Source organism: Leptinotarsa decemlineata, unplaced genomic scaffold, assembly GCF_025532065.1.
Source record: "Leptinotarsa decemlineata unplaced genomic scaffold, Ldec_3_MD MMD2_tig00000218_RagTag_RagTag, whole genome shotgun sequence".
NCBI classification, from domain to species: domain Eukaryota; kingdom Metazoa; phylum Arthropoda; class Insecta; order Coleoptera; family Chrysomelidae; genus Leptinotarsa; species Leptinotarsa decemlineata.
Window position 1 is genome coordinate 2,432,208 of NW_027412545.1, and position 13,737 is coordinate 2,445,944.

The window sequence follows — 13,737 nt, forward strand, 5'->3', positions numbered from 1 at the left end:
TAGATTTTGAACGAACAGTTTACAAAACCGCAACACGTGTTTTGCTATACAATAGCCTCCTCGGGATTGTTCACATTCTTCAGTATTCTATAGCGAAACACGTGTTAAGGTTTTGTAAACTGTTCAGCGAAAACCTCTCAATAATACATTATGGATTTTCATCAAGTATCGGTCAATTATTTTCGTAAATCGTCCGAAGATAACCTTTCTGATATCTTCTTGTTCCAATTCTTTAAAATTGGTCATGGCAGATGTACGTCAATTGTTCAAAACTTGTGTTTTTCGTGACAGTGACAATAATATACTTACAAGATTCGTAACACCTAGAATCATATTATGTTGTTTTGTTACCACTGGGTTATTTTTGTTCAAATATGTGCATGACTGTATGTAAATATTTCAAATATCACATACATTTTAATTTTCAATTTGGATCTTAAATTACTTTCGATGATAAACCTCAGACTTTTCGCTTGATCTACAATGGGCAAGACAATGTAAAGTATTTTTATTTTCGTTTTGTATTAAACTATCCCCCTGTCATTCTTTAGTCTAAAAATTGAAACACTTGACGTGCTTGTTTTTTTAGAACTGTACATTGGTGACTATTTTAATTCTACCTATTTGAGCGGTGATTTTCGTCTTTGAGAAGGGATATCGTTAATAATTCTTGTCGAACATTGATTTTGAGAACTAATTTTAAATTAATTAAGGCATCTATTATGAATATTATTGAAATCGTATGCCAGAAAACTAGAATACCTAATTACTCAATGTATAACATTGATGATACAGAAATTAAATACTTATTTTTACAATTAGCGCGTGAAATAGAACGAAAGCGGCGTAATATATTTTATTTTAACAACCGATTGCTTACTTCAAAATAATAGTTACTGATGGATTTGCCTTTTATATTTATCATATTGTCTTAAGTCATACCTAGTTTAACAAATCCCCAGTCCGATTTAATTTCAGTTGTCTATTAGATGTTGGGATCATCGAAAGTGGAGTGTCTTTTGTGAAACAATTAATTCAGAACTGAAAAAAGAAAATAGATTTCAATTTTATGTACAATAAATATTCGTTAGGACAACTCCGAATTCTTGGGGTTCTTGTTGAATACCTACTTTTCGTAAGCAGAAAAATAGCAGAATCAATACTCCTGACCTCTCTGGATTGAATGATTCCGTACTATCTCGTCTTGTGTTTGTAGATATTTTGCTGAAAAAATCCTCACTTGTTTACTTTGTAGTAGATGTTCAAGAGGTAGCAAAAACGTATGTGATTTTCTGAAAATCAACTGTATTGCCAAACATGCGCCAAAATGACTGACTATTACAAGAAAACAAGTATATCTGAGGCACCAGTCAACCTAATAATAACACTGATGATCTTCAAACATGATTCAACCTCTGACGGAAGCACCAAATTCTTACGAAGGTTCGAAATAGATGAACACTTAGCAGACCACTGTTATGATCTTCATGTAGTCATTGTTCACTGTAGTTCTGGCGTTGAATCTGGCCATTATTAAGCAGTGGTCAAAGACGAAACAGACTGGTTTAAATTTGACGATAGTCGTGTCACTAAGTGTTCTGGCGATGTCTTGAATCTATTGGAGCATCTGTTGATACCCTACATTTTGTTTGACGAAAAAGCGGACATTAAATCAAGATCTTCTGATGGTGTTGTGCAGCAGATTTTTCCGGGTTTTCCTGCAGCTGAAAAAGCAAATCCGCCACTGGAATCAATGAAGTCGCCCCGGAGCGCCAATAAATTTTTGTTGTTTCATAATTTCATGATTTACATTTCAACATACATAGGAATATTACTGTCATTTAAAAAAAAATTCAATATTAGTTTATCATTTTCAGCTAAAAATAGCAACTTGATACACTCTTTGGAACCTTTGGTGTAGTAATGAATCAAATTGATCTTGAAGATGGTCACTTGGTGATCGAACACGTGTCGAGGTGTTAAAATAATGGTTTGGTGTTGAGAAAAAGCTCCATTAATATTCAAAAATAGCTAATTTATAAAAACAATTGATAACATGCAAGTTGCTCGTATACATATCGGGCCAAAAACACGAAGAGAAAGAAAACATATTGTATCAATGAAAAAAGTGAGATTTTCATCAAAAAAATTGTATTTATCATTTCATTTTATAAAATTACAAAACCTCATTAATTTAAATGATGTTGCTCTTAAGCAAGAGATGAAGTAGAGTAGTCAACTTGGTTGGATGAAACGCGCGTCGGGAAGAGTATTGAAGTTGGTGTTTGGGAACAGTACTTGTTTTCGACTTATTTTACGCCTGAGATTTCAGTTCTTTCTTTCATTTCAACGTTGTTTGTTCTGAAAAATCTTCTGATTATAGGAATCCTTACCAGGCGAGCCTAGTATGATCATGTATCATAGACTCGGGTAGAGTCTCTGACAAGTATTTATTTTACGATAACAATAATAATGAAAAATTAGTTAAAGTGGGACACCGAGAGAGGTATCATAAACTGTCAGGATGGTGTTTTCGACATCTTAATTTACCTTATACTGCTGGGTGTAGATGTTCTTGACTCCAGATGCACAACCTACCAAAATCCACTTGAAAATATTCAGACCTTCTACAAGCCATTGTTTTCCGCATTTAGAAAACTTTCATTCGTAGATGTTTTCTATTATACAAATCTAAAGAAGAAGTCTGAAACAACTCTGTCATGTGAAACGTCGCAGGGATCACTTTCACGTATCTAAATTATTTATTTGGATTTTCTTAGTTTTGGTTGGCACTAGTATTATCTAGCGGTAACAACCTCTTCGAAATGCAATACTCCTTTTGACGCGCGTTCCACCAACCAAGAAGACGTCTTCAGGAGATGAAGGAAACTTCATCCAGCAGTCTAGCAGTGCATGCGTGGTTCAGCCAACACCTCTGATTAGATCTGTGGAGGGGGGACACAGCGCTGTCTGAATTCTTAGTTTTTGGACAATGGTTTCAAATGAGTTGTCGTCGGTGATTTCCCCATTAGAATATTCCATTATTTTATGAGGATTGGTTTGCTTTCCACAGCATCCCGCCCTGCCAAAAAATTGTTTGTCTTCCTATAAGAATAAAGAATTCTGTAGGTCTGATGTCTACCTGATTATAAAACTGTTATCTTTATTTATATTTGATTTTCACTCGAATATTCACATTGGGATTGTTTTATTTTTTATTTTACAGAATCTACTAATCAACGCCAAAGGATCCCAAAGTGATATAAAGGTAAGTAAAAATAGTTAATGGCAACTTCAGAGTATTCTTTCTTGGGATATGTGATTGCTGTTCGAATTTTAATTTGATCAATGCTTATAACTCAATAAATAACATAAAATAAATGATATCCTCAAGAAGAGGACTAAAAATTAATGCCATGGTTGACATACTCCAACTCAATAAACAAGTTTTTACCGTTAATGTCAAAAACTTCAATGTAAAGATATTATCTTTACATTGGCATAATCTTGCATATTAAAATCACGAAGAACTAAATGTTATAGAAAATAAATTGAGTATTGAAACAAAATTGAGAAAATTTATTTTGGAAAATTTGAGGTAGGGTAGACCGGGGACAATTGAAACATTTTTGCTTCTTGAATTTTTTTCTCTGCAGCTATAGCAAATTTCTTAATTATGACATGGGTAAAAGGGAGCATATTCAATCGGGTTTCTATTTACATCATTTCGTTCGCCTAAAATGATAGATGAATAAGATATAAAACAAAAACTGTAGCTCATCAAACTATTTCAATCGTCCCCTTACCGGGGACGAATGAAACATATACATGGGACAATTGAAACAGCATTCAGATTAGAGAAATATTTATTCTAATACAAAATAAATTACATTAATAATTAAAAATATTGATTTTGACAAGCAATTGTGACACATGCAAAGATCTTCTTGTCGAGTACATTCTTCGTGGGACCAGTGACGACATTCAATGCACCGCACCCATTTCTCTACAGGGCGACGGTTTCAGGCAAACTAGACAGTAAGTTTCTTCTTCGTCGCTTGCACTCTGTTCCTGATTGTTTTGGCGTTGTTTGGTTTTCTTGAGTTGGCGACCTGCCTTCGGCATGTCTTTGAACTCCGTAACTTTTCTCTTGACTTTCCTTTTTTTTGCGTCATACTCCTCTTAAATTGCATTTTTTTCAGGAGTGTCCGTATAGATAGTAGATTTCCTAGTTTTTCGTTTGAAACATGTTTTCCTAGGCGAAGCTTTCGGCAACGGTCTAACGATTTCTGGCAAGAATACGGCCTTTGAAGTGCTTGGTTCTGCATCAGCACGTGAAAATACAAATTTTGAGGTGCTTGGTCCTGCGTCAGCTTGCGAAAATATGAGTTTTGAGATGCTTGGTGATGCTGGCGGAGTGCGATGAGTGCTTGGAGATGTTGATGGAGTGCAATGAGTACTTGGCGATGCTGGAGAAGTGTGATGAGTGCCTTGTGATGCTGGTCTATCCGTGACATACGAGGGAGCAAAATCTACTTCCGTGAATATTATCTCTATTAAAGGGACATATGCCAGTTCTAATAAATCCAGCTACGATATTTAACTGTGAGGGCTAACGGCAGAGCTAGTTTGACTATGCTTGGGATATCGTAAATTGTCATTGTTTTGCCTGGGTTATTTCTCATCCAGGCATCGCAACTTGAATTTACAGCCTTCTTAAAAGGACCGTAGACAGATCGATCTAGCGGTTGCAATTTGTGGGAACAATATGGGGGGAAAGACAAGATGACAATGCCATTTTCTTTGCAGAAGTCCAAGCATCGTATACCTATGTGTGACTGATGATTATCAAGTAAAAGCAATACTTTATTTTCAATTGAAGCATTGGTGTGCTTTTGAAAATGGTTGAGGTATATCAAGAACTCATCTTCTTGCATCCAGCCGCTCGCGTTTCCTGCTCCAATACACCCCACTGGACCGTCACGGACGAAGTGATCCTTGTATCTCAACCGTGGGAATATAAAAATGGGGGGTACACTGTTGTTCAAATTTGTACCTGTTCGTAACGTTGAAACTAGTTGCTCTGGAAAGACTTGTTGCTTGAGCGCAGAGGATTGAAAGTTTTGGATTGCGTTTCATAAATCCAGAAAACCAATCCTCTCCTGCCATGGCATTTTGTCTCCATGTATCAGGCATGTTCAGCGAATATTTCACGGCCAACTGAAAAGCTAATTTCCGAATTTCTTTGGGTGGTAATCCGTAAAATACATGCGCTGCTTTGATTATATAGCCAACAATAATTTTTTCCTGGTTCACGTCAAATACTCGCCTCACACAATGATAACCCATAGTGACAGGAACAGCAATTGCTTGCTTTTTCTTCCTAATAAACCTACTCAAAGAGACGTAATGTAGTTCATATTTAGCTGCTGCAGACCTTATCGAAGCATTATTTTCAGTAACCTCTTTGTAAGCTTCTTCATATGCCAAAATAGATTTTAATCCTCTCTCAGTTTTTCTCACTCTCACTCGTGGCATTTTAAAACAAAAGTTAACACCTTAACATAGTACACAACCTACAATATGAACCACATGAAAAATTCACAACGAGGACAATTGAAACATGTTTCAATCGTCCTCCATGTCATGTGTTTCAACTGTCCCTGCAGCACATTTTTGAGTGAACACTCAAATATTTTCTTTCTCTTGGATTAGAGTAATAATTTAAAGTATCCCGACTAAAGGGCATATACCAAACAAAGTAATAAATATAGTCGAAGCTGGATACTTAAGTTTTTATCTCTTGTAACACACTTTTTCAATCAATGTAAAAGTTTACTTCCATAGCGGGAAATCAAGTTATCGTGGACGTGCACATACACTCACAACTGCCGTCAGTGCCCGATAGATGGCTACGTGCTTCATCTAATGGCGCTTCGTTTGGTATAAGCGCGCGTGATTCAAACCGCGAAATCGGTCTACTATGGCGGTTGTTTCTATTGTCCCCTGTTTCAATTGTCCCCGGTCTACCCTTTATAGGTTTTTTTTCGCAGATAATTCGAAATTAATTTGATTTCGGCTTATAATTCCACGAGAATTCTTAATTTTTAGGTAGGTAAATATATACTGCACGATTATCAAAGTATTTCAAAGTAATATTTGCTCATCTTCCGTTGTTATATATTGTCTAATTCATATCCAATAATTTCTTCATATAACTTTTTTCAAAATGATATTTCTTTCATGATTCTATAAATGTAATAAAACAATCATATTTACCCAACAATTTTTTAGGCAAGAGCTTACATCACTCATCAAATATATTCACTTACGTACGGCTTGTCAAATCTAGAAAAATACTTGAGAATTATCTTTCTCTATCTCTCTTCCCTCTCTCTCTTCTCTCATAGTCTTCTAACGAACGCACATCTAGTGGGCGGGACCATATAACGGAATTCTGAAAGCTCTTCCTTCATTTGACAAGCTGTACTTTATGTTTTGTATATGTGTGTAAATAATCATTATTATTACCATTACCCGTGCTCTCCTCAAATATGCCCATTAATAACCTGAATCGACCATGTAAGATGAGTGTGTTTTTTTGCACATGAAATAATCAGTCAATCACTGCAGGTGGTTCTCTTCGAATTTAAAGAGTTTTGTATTCCAATGGTCGAGCTTATATGCTTTTCAATTAGTTGTTTTCTAGAAATAACTGAAAATTTTATGACAGATATGAAAAGGCAATAGAAGTATCAATGCACCTTTTGATGTATGTTAATATTATCTCACATCATCATATGAATATACAGGGTGGTATAATCCGAATGCCATGTGGACGCCCACATGATATGCTTATTTGGACATCAATCCAGTGTCCTTGTGTTGTTTGAACCTGAAACAATATTTGTTGTTCAGACCCCATAAATGATTAATATTGCTTTACTCTGCTAGTCAAAGTCACCTTCATAAGGCTTGTAAGCTTATATTTGTCTGTCATTACAGACTTCCTATAAATCTGGTATTTCTCATTTTTAATATAATTATAATACAATATCAACCTGAATAATATACGAAGTCAATTTGAATGATATATTAACTAAATAGTTACCGAACGTCGGCAGTTTTTTTGTATGGCAGCGGCGTGGTATAATTACGTCGTATAATCATTATTTTTATGTGGGAGGTTTTATATGGTATTAAGTAGTAAATTTCACAGACCCGGTGTAATAGTTTTTTATTTAGCTGCTCGAATTGACTTCATGTAGACTGTAATAGTATATAACAATCGAAGCAGCATCTGAATAACACTTTGATTATGTTCCATTATTTAGTAGTTACAAAGACACGGTTAGTCATATGGATTCTTGTTTTATTTTACTAAAAACTGTGTTAATAAACTTATTTTGTTTCAGAAATTCATCACTGATTTATTAGATAAGGCAAAGACTCTTTAAATCAAGTGAAGTGCCAAAGGTTAGACCGAAGACATTGGCCCCCCAAAGGAGCCTAATTTGCACAAGATTCAGTGATTATTTATCTCTACATCGATGATCATCATTGGAAATCAACTATATTCCATCCTGATTTGCCGAGCATAATTTAATAACGTTTCATGACATATAGATTGTATAGTCAAAGAATGAATGTAGAAGTACAGCATCATTGCAGCAATTTTTGCCAATGGCATCGTTAATATGTTTTCTAATTTTTTATACTTTTAGCATTAATCGTAGTTAAGATTATTTATAATGAAAAATATTGCTAGTCCTCAGATTGTTATTCAAATTATAGGAATCATATCAGACTGCCTTTTGAATATGAATTTTGTACCCATATACACGTCCTTTTATCATCTCTTACATATTTTAATCGTTAAAACAGATCACAAAATAGAACATAGGATTTGAATTTTCATCATTATGCTACTATATTTCCCATAATAATAAAAAAGTCAACAATTTCAATAAAAACCGGAGTATAGCAATTCAAAAAGCATTTTGAAACTAATTTTATATATCAATCAACAAATATCCGTTATCATGTATAAACATATTCAAAAGTATACAATCGTAAACTGAAAAATCGAAGGAAGTTGACCATACATAGGTATACATCTCTCACGATTCCAATCCAAAAACTGATTATTTTGAAGTTTGTTCTGGTGTTCTTCCACGTCTTCTTTCAAATATACCAATATATTTTCTGCATTCATTACCTAATCAATATTATTTTGATGTCATGTTCATTAGTAATATTTCAAGTAAAAATAATTTGACTTGCTCACATTCTAATATTCATTATGTTGGTGTTAGCACCTTTGCAATCTCATCTACCTTTGAGGTCATCAGGATTTTTGTAATCTCATCTACCAATGATGTCATCAGACTAGTCAGTATTGTTGAATAAGTTCTACATATATGTAACTTCGTAATAATACAACTCTAAATCTGATTCAACTGTTTCAACACGTTCTAAAATCCAAAGAGAATATGCAAGTTCAATGAATAAATTTGCCAGGAACTTTTCCTGATTGACTTGTATGAAATATCATCGATTATCCCAACCCAATTCTACCAATGAGCAAAATCTATGTTTTTATTTTGTGATTTGGCGTATACTAATTTAAGTTTTAAAGATTGTTGGAAATCATTTATTGTTGGTTAAATTGAGAAAATCATATCAGTGCTCAAAATTTAATAATGTGGTGCATGCGAGCTTCCCCCAGATGTAGGTATTGGCCTCATGTTGTTTTATTTTTAATTATTGTACTTAGAACCTAATGCAGATTGATCAACTTTTGTGATCTCAATTATTCTCAATTTCGACAAATAAGGTGTTTAATATTTGGTAGGTGTGTATAGTTAAATAACTTTATTCTATTGGTAAATATCGTCAGTTATCTCTTCAGTCTCGTTACTAACTAGTAGTCAAAATCTTGGAGGAATTTTATTTCAAATGTATAGCACTAAGACGAACCTTACCTCCACTGCACCTTTCTATTGACCGAGTCCATGGGAAAGTGTTTCTTATCTTACGGGACAGTTGTAATCAAAAGTCTGTTGGTATAACAAGCCTATACTTTGCCAACTGTAAGAATCTGATATGTACAATTAGAAATTTTTCTCATATTGCTACAATTTGGGAATAAAACATCACATATAATTTGAGTTATGAGAAAAATAAGTGTATCAGGTACTTCACATTTCGCAGAGTATAAAAGTTTCGTGTCTATGTCACAAGAATGATTATAGATGACTTTAACAGGTCAGAGGAAAGAAATCTCATGAGATGAGAATAGTGATACCCACCTTTTTGTTATTCAGTTGGAATTTGAATATGTTAGAAATTTTTGTGAAATAAATAGAAGTTATACTGGAGTTCATTTCTATCGCCTGGCCCTATATCATATTCCTTCAGTTGCAAATTGTAAATTTGTTTAAACTTGAAAGCTCACTATAACTTATACAAAAAAATGTGGCAATCTTCCAAATACAGGAACAAAGCAATCAGTTTCAAAAATGTAACTTTATACAAAGATGTGTAGATTATGCAAAGAATTAACTTTCAGACACAAACTGGATAAACAGTCCTCTTGAAACAGCAAATTTCATATAAACCGCGCGGCCGCGGTGGTAGTGCGCCCGACTCACGATCGGAAGACCGTGGGTTCGATTCCCGCCTCGATCAGATATTTTTCTCGAGAGAATTTATCTGGTTGAAGCTGGGATGATTCTGCAACCGTTTTAGGAATCACACGTTAAAAGGTAATACCTCGTTAGTCCTTAGCTCGCACAAGTTTCTCAACTTCTGAGAGTTGTCGTTCGTATGGGGGCGACAGCTAATTAACGGAAAAACAAATTTTAAACAGAGAATTACACGAAAGAAAAATACTTTTGAAACAGCTACTTTTATATGAACAATGAGTTATACAGAAAACACTTTTCTCTATTCAGTTTGTATTCCAAACATTCGTCATGGAACTGAATCAGATATCATTTATAGAATTGCTACACTATAATAAATGAAAGAGTAGCACGATCTTGGTAGCAGTAAAATTCTGTTTACAGCAAAAACACACCACTAAGAAGAGAGAATTCTCGAATACAAGATTGGTAAAAACCTCGCAAGAACATCAGGTTGAAATTGTTGGCAGTTGCCAACTACAGATCATATAAAGGTGTATTATTGGGAAATGCATTACTTATGGATAGTTATACAGAAAACACTTTTCTCTATTCAGTTTGTATTCCAAACATTCGTCATGGAACTGAATCAGATATCATTTATAGAATTGCTACACTATAATAAATGAAAGAGTAGCACGATCTTGGTAGCAGTAAAATTCTGTTTACAGCAAAAACACACCACTAAGAAGAGAGAATTCTCGAATACAAGATTGGTAAAAACCTCGCAAGAACATCAGGTTGAAATTGTTGGCAGTTGCCAACTACAGATCATATAAAGGTGTATTATTGGGAAATGCATTACTTATGGATAGATAAGGGACACCCAGACAGTTCTGAAGCCTATATTTAATGGGTATCAGATTCTTTAGATTCAAGGATGTTGGGTGATTTATTAATTTTGCTCAATTCTTCACATACAACTTTTTTTTATAGTTGCAGGTTCGTTCTTTGAAAGAGTTAACAAATATGAATCACTTCAAAAAGCAACCTGTAGGTATTACATCAGAATTATGAAACTTTGCATACAAGCATTTCTGAAAAGATGAGGAAAAACTAAATTACTTCTAATGTCTGGTATTTCCGCATACAATTTTATTACGTATTTTATCATTACCCATGTGTACAAGGTTTTTCTGGTAGAATCATACAATGATGTAAACATCAACGAAGATATTTTCTGGCAAGGAAGATTCCGGAAATGTTACTGAAGCATTTCAAAAATAAAATAAAAATAATAACCATCTAAACAAATAACTTAGGCTAGTACAGTGAAATCTATGACTAACAGCAAAAAACTTAAAAATTCTCTATAAATTTGGTCATATATGCAGCTATGCAACAATTCAAAGTCTAGAAACTGAAGCTACATATTCTCTCACGGAAAATCCATGTATTTCTAAATCTCGTACATTTATCATTATTTATTCCCACTTCATCAAAACAACTGTTGAAAAAAATGGTAATAAAAGTTGTGTCGTTTTAAGTGTGTTCTCCACTGGAATTGATGAAAATCTCTTATGAAATAACATTAACACTTGTGTCATCAAAAATTGTCTACCACTCTCGTCTGCACACGGTCTATTATTTTTATTTTATTTATTAAGTAATCTACAGAACAAGCAGTTCCAATAATCGATTACAATATCAAAAACTAATTAAATAATCATTCTCAATATAATACAATGACTAAAACTAAAGTTATTCCAAATTACCTGAATCAAAGTCAAATTGAGAGACACGTTCAGTTGAAAATAACAAATGGACCTTTTTCATTCAAATTGACTCTCAGTTACAATTAGTAATAATTTCTAAGGATGATATCTCAATTTCAACATTTTTTTTTAAAGTTTTTACATTACATTTGACAAAGAAATCTATATTCCCCAAACAATTTGCTAGAGAAAACATATTGTATAGTGGGGAATTTAAACCTAGATTGGTTCGAGGTTTAGGCAAAACAAATATATGTTTCCTTCTATTATTGAAGTATGTACCTACTGCAGTTCAGATAAATTTTTGATAACAACTGTGGATTATCTACTTTATTATGCAATAGCTTATAGAAAAATAATAGAAACGAAAGTTTTCTTCTAAATTCTAAAGTTGTGAATTTAAATTCATTCAAGGAAGTATGATAACTAAGATTGAAAATATATTCACCATGTTTTTTGTAATATAGAAATCTTAAACAAAATTTCTGCACCTTTTCAATTTCATTTTTATGACCTGAATAATAAGGAGACCATATTATTGCACCATATTCCAGTATACTACGGGCAAATGCATTCTAAAGTGTTAGTAATGTGGATATTTTTGTGAATTTAAATAAATTCCTAATAATGAAGCCAAGCATTCTATATGTTCTGTTTATAATGTCGGTCATATGTTGATCAAAAGTGAGTTTTTCATCCAGCGTAACTCCCAAATCTCTACATTCTGTCTTCTTGGCTAAATATACATTGTTTATCTTATACTGAAAATCATTCCGTAGTTTTTTCCTAGTAATTGACATACTAAAGCATTTGTCAACATTAAATGTGAGACTGTTTGACAGGGACCACTCGTAAACTCTATCTACGTCATTTTGTAGCAAAATCACATCTTCTTGACTTTTGATTTTCTTGAATAATTTAAAATCATCCACGAATAGTGCACATTGCGAGTCCTGAACTACCTCTGGTAGATCATCTATTAGTAATAAAAAGAAGAGTGGTCCTAGATTGGACCCTTGGGGTACACCAAATCTTGTGTGAAGAAATCCTCTGATTCCCATCCCTTATAAACTACATACTGTTTCCTGTCTATAAGATACGAAACTGATAGCTTCAAGAGTCGTTCCGACAGCCCAAAAGTGTTTTCAACATAACATCATGATCAACCTTGTCGAAGGCTTTACTAATATCTAGTTGACTATTATTTTCGACAACTTGATTTGCCTCTTGTATAAAACATGTTAGATTAGTTATCGTGGACCTTTTATGTAAGAACCCATGTTACTTTTCACTTAGACATGGATAAACGTGATTTAAAATATTTTCATGAATAATTGATTCGAAAAGCTTACTGGGTGTACAAATCAGTGCTACTGGCCGATAGTTTTGTATATTCTCCCTAATACCACTTTTAAATATTGGACAAACTTTAGAGCGTTTCCATAGTGTAGGATAAGTACTAGTTTGCAAGATTAAGTTATATATTATTTTTAAGGGTTTGATCAAGAGTTGTATGCATCCTTTAACTATATAAGAAGAAATCATATCTGGGCCACAAGATTTTTTTGGTTTAAGTTTTTTTGCGGCTCTTAGAATATCTTTATCATTTACAGAATCTATATCTAAACAAGATTTTCTGTGTTATAATCCCCTTGATCTTTTGAATATACGCTCAAGAAATTATCTGCGAAAGCTTTTGCAATATTTTGCTGACCCTTTGCACACCATGGTTTCAGTCAAGGAATTTGGAATTGATTTATTTTTTGCAACATACCACCAAAAATTTTGAGTCACTAGATATGTTGTTTTCAATTTGTTGCAGATAAATCCCAAGAGCAATTTTAATTTCCGTTTTTGTTCTCAAATATATGGAATTTGAATAATCCAGGATATTGTTACATTTTTTATATTTTCTACGAAACTCATCTTTTCTTTTTAAATCCTTTATTATTTCACTTGAAAACCATGGTGGATAGAATTTTTTTAATTTTTCTAGCCAAAGGGACGCATTCCTGTAAGACTTTATGCAAAATATCATAAAACTTTTGTACTATAGAATTTATATCCATATTATTACTTTCCAATTCATCCCAACATGTTTCCTTCAAGATATCATACAGTTTTCTGAAATCAACTTTTTTAAAATTAAATTTGGGGTTAAAATTCTTATTTGGTTGGTTATTTTCACTTCTAGGGTTCACTTTCAAGTTAAAAAATAATGCCATCTGCCAATTGACAGTTTGTCTATTCAATAATTATAAATTGCAAGGAAACAATGGCAGACGGTAAAACGTTGGTCAAAGATATTAACTTTTTTTACAAATTAAAAATATTTT

The 13,737-nt window shown here is 33.3% G+C and overlaps 1 protein-coding gene across 2 annotated transcripts in view; it reads left to right on the forward strand.

The window, feature by feature from the left end:
* LOC111506084 (protein phosphatase 1 regulatory subunit 14B) overlaps positions 1-9,380 on the forward strand; it is a 104,354-nt gene extending 94,974 nt beyond the window's left edge. For both annotated transcript variants that reach the window (XM_074173250.1, XM_074173252.1), the window contains exons 4-5: positions 3,227-3,268; positions 7,416-9,380. In XM_074173250.1, the coding sequence (XP_074029351.1) occupies positions 3,227-3,268; positions 7,416-7,457 (84 nt within the window). In that variant the 3' untranslated portion in view covers positions 7,458-9,380. The remainder of the gene's footprint in view (positions 1-3,226; positions 3,269-7,415) is intronic.
* Positions 9,381-13,737: the final 4,357 nt, after the last annotated feature.